Source organism: Priapulus caudatus, unplaced genomic scaffold (assembly GCF_000485595.1).
Source record: "Priapulus caudatus unplaced genomic scaffold, Priapulus_caudatus-5.0.1 Scaffold267, whole genome shotgun sequence".
Classification (NCBI taxonomy): Eukaryota; Metazoa; Priapulida; class Priapulimorpha; order Priapulimorphida; family Priapulidae; genus Priapulus; species Priapulus caudatus.
Window position 1 is genome coordinate 75183 of NW_014577328.1, and position 10000 is coordinate 85182.

General features: G+C 41.0%; 1 protein-coding gene across 1 annotated transcript in view; it reads left to right on the forward strand.

The window, feature by feature from the left end:
* Positions 1–8917, forward strand: part of LOC106808306 (meiosis-specific nuclear structural protein 1-like) — a 10979-nt gene extending 2062 nt beyond the window's left edge. The window contains exons 2-11 of the mRNA XM_014810963.1: positions 2042–2186; positions 2485–2598; positions 2884–3011; positions 3845–4058; positions 4552–4670; positions 5087–5303; positions 5569–5799; positions 6444–6578; positions 6939–7064; positions 8184–8917. Of these exons, the coding sequence (XP_014666449.1) occupies positions 2082–2186; positions 2485–2598; positions 2884–3011; positions 3845–4058; positions 4552–4670; positions 5087–5303; positions 5569–5799; positions 6444–6578; positions 6939–7064; positions 8184–8306 (1512 nt within the window). The 5' untranslated portion in view covers positions 2042–2081 and the 3' untranslated portion in view covers positions 8307–8917. The remainder of the gene's footprint in view (positions 1–2041; positions 2187–2484; positions 2599–2883; positions 3012–3844; positions 4059–4551; positions 4671–5086; positions 5304–5568; positions 5800–6443; positions 6579–6938; positions 7065–8183) is intronic.
* Positions 8918–10000: the final 1083 nt, after the last annotated feature.

Genomic DNA, 10000 nt, shown 5'->3' on the forward strand with positions numbered 1-10000 from the left:
AATTCTGCTCAGTTTAACCTTTTTTTATATTTTGGTAAGAGGGTGTATATTGGGACAGAACGGGGTATCAGTTGGAATCTTCGTTGAGATCGCATGCAAAAATGCAATGCCGCTCGAGAATGCGGGCCCGTACGCGCTCATTGGCCGCGAAAAACAACCTTACCGTTCCTTCTAATGGCTTTTACCTTGCCTATGATATGATGTATTACATTCATCTTTCAATCGTCTATTCACTTGTTAAATGATTGGTTTTTTATAACACACGGCTGTTGTTCGATAGACAATGGCCGTGTGTGTGCTGTAGCTGCAGCGGACTGGTTCTTGCTGCCAGTGAGCTAGCCTACACCAGTTGGTTGGGATTGATTGTCAGTTCAGATGCAAAATATTGAAAGCCAAAGGTTATACACCATAGATTAATTTGGTACCATGACACGCGTATATAAGATAGCCGAGTCGGTTTATAGTTAATGTTAGGGTTGGGTTAGGGGTAGGGTTAGGGTTAGGGATAGGGATAGGGTGACTGTTTGTACTTGTGTATGGGACTGCCGTACCCGTAGCCTCGAGACATTAAGATACGGCTGCAGCGCATGCGTAGTGTGACTGCCGTACCCGTAGCCTCGAGACATTAAGATACGGCTGCAGCGCATGCGTAGTGTGACTTGCGTACCCGTAGCCTCGAGACATTAAGATACGGTTGCCGTACCCATAGCCTCTGCGTTTTTTTAAACGAAGAGCTAGCTTTTATATTTTAGTTTTACAACATCGGCAATACATTGGAATTACAAGTCAGGGTACGGTGGGACAATGCAGGGTACGCAGCGACATATCGTATAGTACCCCGAGGTACTTTCCGATATATCGAACCGTACCCAGGGTATACCCTTTGATAGTACCCTGGGGGACATAGATCCTATCAGCCCTAGTGACGCTGATAGGGTCTATCATCTATGTCCCCCAGGGTACTATCGGTCTATTGCCGTATCAGAGGGTACCCTGGGTACGGTTCGATAATTTGGAAAGTACCTCAGGGTACTATACGATATGTCGCTGCGTACCCTGCATTGTCCCACCATACCCTGACTTTCAGCCAACTGATGTCGTAATACTATACATACACTCTGTCAAGTTACCACATCACATAGAAGAAACCTCAAAACATCGCAATCCAATAAAAATGTATGCTATGTTTGACTATATTTTTCTTTTTCTTTTTTTTTAAACGAAGAGCTAGCTTTTATATTTTAGTTTTACAACATCGGAAATACATCGGTTACAAGTCAGGGTACGGTGGGACAATGCAGGGTATGCAGCGACATATCGTATAGTACCCCGAAGTACTTTCCGATATATCGAACCGTACCCAGGGTACTCTCCGATAGTACCCTGGGGGACATAGACCCTATCAGCCCTAGTGACAGTGTGTAGAGACTAGTCTGTAGTGTGTAGTACTAGCTAGTCTATGATCTAGTAATTGGTAGTTGATGGTAATTGGTAGGCCTATTCAATTTCTATGGTATTTTTACACTTAGCATTTTACACTTAACTGTAGCATGCATGATGTGTCCAGGATGCTAATTCTTATTTCAAAGTCCCTTTTCTTGTGTTATATAATTAAATAGTTAATAGTAATACATAACTTCATAAGATGACCAATGTTTTCTTGCATTCATCACTGTGCTTGTATTAGAGGGAGATCGGGGAATTACTTACCGATATGTCATTTTTCCAAAATGTAGGGACACATCGATCACCATGCAGTTATCTAGGCTTATTCTGGAAGTGCATGGAACAACAGTCATGAATCGCATTACAGAATTAATTTGGCAACAAAATTGTTTTCTCTCGAATACATTACTTTTTTTACGTAGAGTATTACTGACACTGACAGTCACTGAATGCTTAAATCGTAATTCCCATTTGGCTACTAGATTTCATGCTTGCCACAGCTGCGATTCATTGTTCAATAGTGGCACTACTAGTAGTCTAGTACAAGTACTAACAGTATAGCCGTATATAAGGCCCTGTACCTTTCTCTGCTTAGGTATTCAGCATTTGTATCAGTGACTGATATATCCTTAACTATGAGGCGGACAAAGGTCCTCACACATTATCAGCAAGAGCGCATGAGGGCGAACTATCGTCATCGTGAAGAAATGAGGGAAGATCATCTAAAGCGTTTGAACCAGGTAAGATTTTTTGTCAATTGTAATTTTTGTTAATTGCCAGTATATATATTTTGTATAATTTATTAAATATCAATATTTTCGTAAGCTCGTGAATATATTAATTGTTCTTGCATGTTTCACACTGGTAATTATATCATTATTCTTGAATACCATGAATAAATTAATAAATTAATATTAAAACTGATTTCATGATAAACCTGGAGCACTTCATTGTTTGACATCTGTGGTAAAATGGCATATGTCTGACCATGATGTTTGCTGCACAACACACTGTGTATATATACTTGATGTTCAATAGGAAAGAGTATTGGAGGCCAATTTAGCCAGTGAAGATAAAGTAGAAAGCAAGAGGTTTGTGAGAAGATTGCAACAAGAGCAAAGGGAACAGGAATTGGAGGAAAGCCTGTTACAGGTAATTCATGCGTTTGTTTTGCAATAAGCAAATGCACCGATAAGCCGATTTTGCATATTGACTGTGCATTCTTAGTATTGTTGTTTTGTAGCTAGTTCAGCAGACGGCTGTTAACCGACATCTTACATAGTGTAATAACATGGACAGTCAGCTGTTTAATGGAAAATAGCATTATTTTATCTTTCCATTTAGGTATACCTTCACAACCCCGCATTTTTATACCCTGTAATGACACAGTGAATACATTACTGTGAATTACGGAATCATGTTAAGTAATTTATGCAGGCAAAGAGAGAGCAGGAATACAAGCAGCAACAGCGAGAGCAACAAGAAAGGATGGCAAAGGAAATCGAGAAGCTCAAACTTCATGAGATGCGAGAGGAAAGGCTCAGACAACAAATTCGCGAGAACAGGTGTGTAGTTTTTCGAATACTTTTTCCTTATAATAATCTGTGCGTGTGTAAGTGCATGCATGCTTTCGTGCCTGCGTGTGTGTGTGTGTGTTTATGTGCGTACGTGTATGCATGCATGTGTATGCTGTGCGTGGTCTGCAGAACACCTAAAAAACGACCATCCCAATTAAAACTTGTGTAGTCAATGAAAAACAACACAAGAATATGTCACACATCGTGGCCTTTATTTACTATAGTCTACCAAAATACGAGAAGCCTCTAAGCTGACATCTGAAAAAAAGAAAAAGAAAACATGCATGGTAGCTGCTAACGAAATCTGAATCAGTGCACACTGACATCAATATAGGGAACTGAGAAATTGGCTGTTTATAGAACTATAATACTACAACAACCATAGGGTGTATGGGTACCTCTGGTTCGTTCTTAGGACCATTTTCAGCTAATGTAATTTTTATTCACGTCTGACTTGTGTGAACGGGGATAAAAAAACGACTGGCGAACCAACTAATAGGAGGTTATATGCTAGGTGCAAACGGATAATAGGAATACGGAAACTTTTATAAAGACGACGTATCACGGGCCGTATTAGGATTAGTTGATTGCACGTAAGTATAATGAAATCGTAGAGAAATAAAGTATAGAGGAATTCTTCTATGCATAAAAACCGTGGAGAATTAAAACCTGGCCCATGGTTGGAGAAATGGTATACAAATATCCTACTCAAAATCCATGAATAGGAATTCCATGGTTAGGAATAGAGGAGTTACATACTGTAAACAAATTAAGCATTATTTTTTAAGCCTTTGCAATAATATGGCTCTGCATTTTTACAGCTTAGAGTTAAGAGAGTTGGAGGCTAAGCTCAAGTCAGGCTATATGAACAAGACATTAGCTGCCCAGATTGCAGAACGAGAACTTGCTAAAGAAGAATATAATCAACAAAATGCTGAAGTTGCAAAGCATCTGCAAGAAGAAGCTAAGCAGGAAGAAGATGATGCAAGAATCAAAGAGGAACAACGTTACCGTGAAATGGTGAAATATCAGCAGGTAAGTAAAGGGATAACGAGTACTTCAATGTGTTATTCATAAGTGCTGAATATTATTAGATGTGTGTCAATAAGGTTACTACAAGTCTATGTACACTTACATAGTATTACAATCAAGTTACATACATGTATTCCATAACCTTTTTTTAAAATCATCTCATTAACTGCACCGCATAAAATTAGAGCTTTTAAAAATTATTAATAAGTTATTTCGAGCAGGAGATTTAGAAGGGAACCAACCTTCGGAGCTGTTACCAATTTGCTGCATGACCGGAGAAGAGCCATGCATGCACAGATGCAGCACGCTCGTATGCACATGTAGACACAGGCGTACGTATGCCCGCACGCACCCGCACACGCACGCACGCACTCACACACACGCACGAACACGCCCATGCACGCACACGGCTGCTGCCACCACCATCTTGTAGAGTAGACCACGTAAGTTATGAGGTATATAAATTAACTAGCATAATGCTACTTATGTTATTCAGGACATAGAGAAGCAACTGGAAGAGCAAGAGTGCAAGAAGCAGGAGGCATATGAAGAATTCCTTAAAGAAAAACTTATGATAGATGAAATTGTCAAAAAAATTTATGAGGAGGATCAGAAGTACGTATAAATTCTTAAATCTACTATAGTTTGTGCATAGCTATTATTGCACGAGCTACCTGTCTGTTTGTATTTCTGTCTTCACATCTGTCTGTCTGTCTGTCTGTCTGTCTGTCTTGTCTGTATGTGTGTGTGTGTGTGTGTGTGTGTGTGTGTGTGTGCGTGCGTGCGTGCGCACGCGCGCGCACGCACGCACGCACGCACACACGTACGTATGTATGTATGCATGCATGCATGCATGTATATGTCTGTCTCTCTGTCTGTCCATCTCTCTGTCTGTCCATCTCTCTGTCTGTCGGTCTGCACGTCAGTCTGTGTTAAAATTTATCTCGGAATTTATTAATAATCTGCAACAAATAGCACTATGATTTGATACATGAATTAGTGTTTAGCATTTTACTCTTAATTTTCCATAGAGAATTGGAGGAGAGAATGAGAAAGCAGAACGCCATGCAAGAATTCATAGTTGAATTCCGGCAGAAGAGAGAAGAGTGGAAGCAACAAGAACAAACCGAAATGGAGGAAGAGAATAGAAGAATTCTGGAATTTGCTCATGTTCAAGAAAAACGCGAGGACGAACGCAGAAGAGAAAAGCTCGAGCGCAGCGAAAAGATGTCGCAAGTCCAAGCGTTGGTAATTATTGTCCCCTCGTAACGTTTCACCTTCATAGAGGATTATTCCACAAGTTATTTAATCTGGTATCACGGGGACTTAGTCACCTTTATTGAATTTTAAAAGTTTAATAGTTTAAGAAACAATCCATTTTTGGTAGCCATTACAAGCCATTACATTCGCGTTTACAATGGTGGTGCAGTCGTACGTGACTTCGAAAACTACGTGAGTTTTTTGTAGACATATACAGAGCTCTGCTCAAGTTTCTCATTCTCTGGCTTTTTAGCTGTCCGAACAAATTGTTCACAAAAAAACAGAGCACGATGAGATGGAGAGAGTTCGCAATGAGCTGTACATGGAGGAGCAGTACGAATTTGAGAGGCAGCAAGAGAAAGCAGAGCTGGAGAAAAGGCTTCGGCTACGAGTGGATCTGCAGAAGGAATATCAACACCAGCTGGAAGCGAAGGCACGCAGACTCGAAGCTGAACGGGAGGAGGAGGAGGAATTCCGCAACCAGGCAAGTCCTTGCTTTTTTGCAGGTCCCTGTTAAGATTCAACTCGAGACAATCACGATGCCACATCAACCTAAAGTCCAGGCCTGTGTGTACAGTACACTCTATCAAAACTAATTATTAAAAAACTCAGGCTAATTGTTACTGTGATCTTGTAGAATTTACTAATGCAGTGACAACATCAGTTAGATGCAGATAACACACTTATATTCCACCGAGTTTATACCCGTTAGGTCTACGGTGTCAATTTCCCCCGGGCGTAGAGGGAGGGTGCCGCTACGTGGCAGCACTAGTGTTAGGGTTTAGGGAAATAAGGCCATGTCTAGCATGGAAGTATCACAGAGTCAGACTGTGGAATGACGGAAGTGTACGAAGTGACTATAGTGCTGCCACGTAGCGGCACCCTCCCTCTACGCCCGGGGGGAATTGACACCCTAGGTCTGTTACGTTTGGTGACTCCGACTCCTAACAGGCAGCGCCACCTATTGTTGATGATTACAGAACTGGGGCCGGTTGTCAGAAATTTGTCAGAATAATTAGTCTTAACATTATAGCCTTAGCATTAACTTTACGATGTTTCTGACAACGCCCCCCCCCCTGAATGTTAAAATTGTTAGGCTATCAATCCAGATGTTTTTCCTTATTGCAGATGCTGGCAAAGTTTGCGGACGACGATCGACTGGAACAGATGAATGCTCAGCGGCGGCGTATGAAACAGCTGGAGCATCGGCGCGCTGTAGAGAATATCATCGAGGAACGACGGGCGGAGATGGCAGCCCAGAAGGTATGGGCCTAACAACAGGAGGTCCCGTTCTCACCTGTACTATATCGGTTTCTATACAGAAATGGATATAGTACAGAAATAGATATAGTACGGCCCTTAATTAGGAATACTCGTGTAATGGAAGTTCTCTAAAAAAATTGACAGTTAATGCTAATTACATTAGAGATATGGAAGATGAACTTGCCTTTACAATAACATTCAAAAGAAAAAGTAAACTCGTAAAATTACGTTTTCAAATATTGTCAATAAATGTGCAGCCAGACATCAACCCACCAGGTTTGATTGCCTTCCTCAATATAATTTGACCCATAACATCAAGCCTATGTAAAAGACATTATCTACTACTTTTATTACTTGCAGGAGAGGATACTAGCTGAAAGAAAGGAAGAGCAGCGGTTGGAGTTGCTGCGCAAACAGATCATAGAGCAGGAGAGACAGCGCCTACTCAGAGAGCATGCATCAAAGCTACTTGGCTTCCTTCCCAAGGTATGATATTGCACAATCCTAGTTTTTAATTCTTCTGACTTATTCAGATTGGCTAAAGAAATGCAAAGTGTGTCCGGCTACCTTTAAAAATTAATAGTACCACAAAATTTAAACAGTTAAAGTTATCCATGACATTGATATTCGGTTTGTAAAGGGAATCCAAAAAGATAGGCCAGGTGCATAACTGAAGGCATAGGTTAAAGGACAAGGAAAGCAAAGGGGCATGTCTGGGATTTATTTTTTACCTTCAAAAGATATAGGACCAGCACCAATGAAATTTAAAATTGTGGCACAAAATAACTATTGATGCATGTTTAAGATTGATATTTTAAGAATCGGGTATAAAATAGACCACATAAAAAATGGTTGTTCACAACACTATAGTGGGATCACAGTATGCTGTTGCCTAAGTAAAGTGGTGATGTATATTGTACTACTACATACAACTATAATATATTAAATACCATAATGATGTGGCTGTCACGCTTAAAAGTTGCTTATTCCATCATAACACATTTACGCTGAGAGGGTCTATGTCCCCCAGGGTACTGCCGGAACGTACCCTGGGTACAGTCCGGTATACCGGAACGTACCCTGGGTACAGTCCGGTATACCGGAATGTACCCTGGTACCAGAGCATATATAAATCAACGTGATTTATATGCTCTGCTGGTACTATCTAATATGCCGGACCGTACCTCGCCTACTCCACTAACGAGTCTAGGGAGTCGCCTACGCCTACTCCCTAACCCTAACACTAACCCTAACCCAAACCCTATCAGATAGTTACCAGGGTACGTTCCGGTATACCGGACCATACCCAGGGTACGTTCCGGTATACCGGACCATACCCAGGGTACGTTCCGGCAGTACCCTGGGGGACATAGACCCTATGAGCCACATTTACACCATCACATTTTCTTACGGAAACATCCAAAGAGGCATTTGAATATGCCAACTACAGCAGTATAATTTTTAATGATCTGCAGTATTCCATAAAGCATATGGTTGTATAAATAACTGTTATACTTGACTAATGAATAAAAACGAACTGGGACTAGCAGTTCCTATTTGATTAGTACTAAGCGATTTAAAAAATGCTGCATAATTTGTTTACAGGGCGTCTTACGCGACAATAAGGATCTTGAGATGCTAGGATCAGAGTTTAAAGATGCCTACCGCAAACGAGGAACTGGTGATTCTGTCTCAGATGCAGCCACAAGCGGAGAGGTGGGAGACTAATAAGCTGAGCTGTGACACTTCCTTCAGAAGCATGAACATAAAGAATTTGTTTGAAAGTTGGGGTTATGGTTTTACGTGAAATTATCAACTATTACTAGTGTTGTATGTATATGTCCCTGTGATGTGATAGATCTGAGCTTATGATTGTAGCAAAATATATAACGTAGTATTTCGTCACGTGGCCAAGAAGTTTAACACAATACTGCCACTCACTGGTGTATTTGTAGTTGGATTTTTCAGTGTAGAACACATACGTGTGTATTGTGGTAGTCAATGTAGGTATAGTATTGTAAAGCTATATGGCCAACACATTTCTTAAGAAAAAGGACCAAAGGTAGACTAAAAGACTCGTTTCAATTGCTGTTGTCTAATTACAAAATTGCAATGAATACGAATGCAAACGACTACAAAATTGGATTAAATAACAGATTACTAATGAAATATTATTACAATACTATTTACAAAAATGGTGTAAATGTAGGGGCCTCGTATATACATAGTGGTAATCCCCACCCTCCAACCATAACTATATCCTCCTACACTACTAAAATTTCTATATTATATATGTGAGGATGAATTTACTCTTCTTTTCTCCTCCTCCTCCTCCTCCTCCTCCCCATGCTCCTCTTCTTTCTCCTTTTTCTCCCCTCCTTCACTTCCTTCTCATTTTTCTCTCCCTTATCCTCTTCCTCCTCCTTCTCCTCCTCCTCCTCCTTCTCTTCCTCCTCCTCCTCTTCCTCTGCCTCCTCTTCTTCATCCTGCTCCTTTTGCATTCCCTCATATCCATCTTAGAGATCCTGCTCTTCACTCCTTCATCCTTCCATAGCCTTGGTTATGTAGTGTCATCCCATGCACCTACCCTAGCACTTCTTTCGTAACTTTCTTATTTTGTGGCAAATTTTTCGTGAGACCAGTGGGTGCATACATGCTTTTCGTGACATCTCTCTGTCGCTAATGTTCCGGATCCTGCCCTTACATATCGTGATCTAATAAGTGAGAGTGGAAGCTTTATGGAGATTTGCCTCCTCCTCTGCTCCCTCCTCGTTATCTTTCTCCCCCCCTCCCTCCCAAATCTCGCGTCTTTCTCACTCCTCCCGCTGCTCCCGTTCTCCGGTTCTGAAATTTAATCCCTAGGTAAGTAGGGCTCATACTCATAGGGTCTATGTCCCCCAGGGTACTCTCCGATAGTACCCTAGGGGACATAGACCCTCTCAGCGTAAGTAGGGAAGCACGTGCGTACGTACCTACTTTGATGCAGGTAGGTGGGTATAGTAGTTAGGTAAGTATAGGTAGATAGATAGCTGGATAAGTAGGTATACTAGTGGGGGCCGGATCCGGCATTACCGTGATAAATTTAATTTTTGATAATCGTCTGTGCATATAAAGCGTGTAAAGCCGCTTGAGGTGTATCCGGGAGTATGTCTAATGATAATCTACGAAGGTGTAGATATGATCGGAAATACACCAACACTGATTATACTTGTTATGATGCACTTAAGATACGGTCAATAAACAGATCGTGTTAATGATAATAGTTTAAAGAAGCCTTTCTTCATGGATATATATATATATATATATATATATATAGAGAGAGAGAGAGAGAGAGAGAGAGAGAGAGAGAGAGAGAGCAGAGAGAGAGAGAGAGAGAGAGAGAGTGAGAGAGAGAGAGAGAGAAGGAGAGAGATCTCTACGAG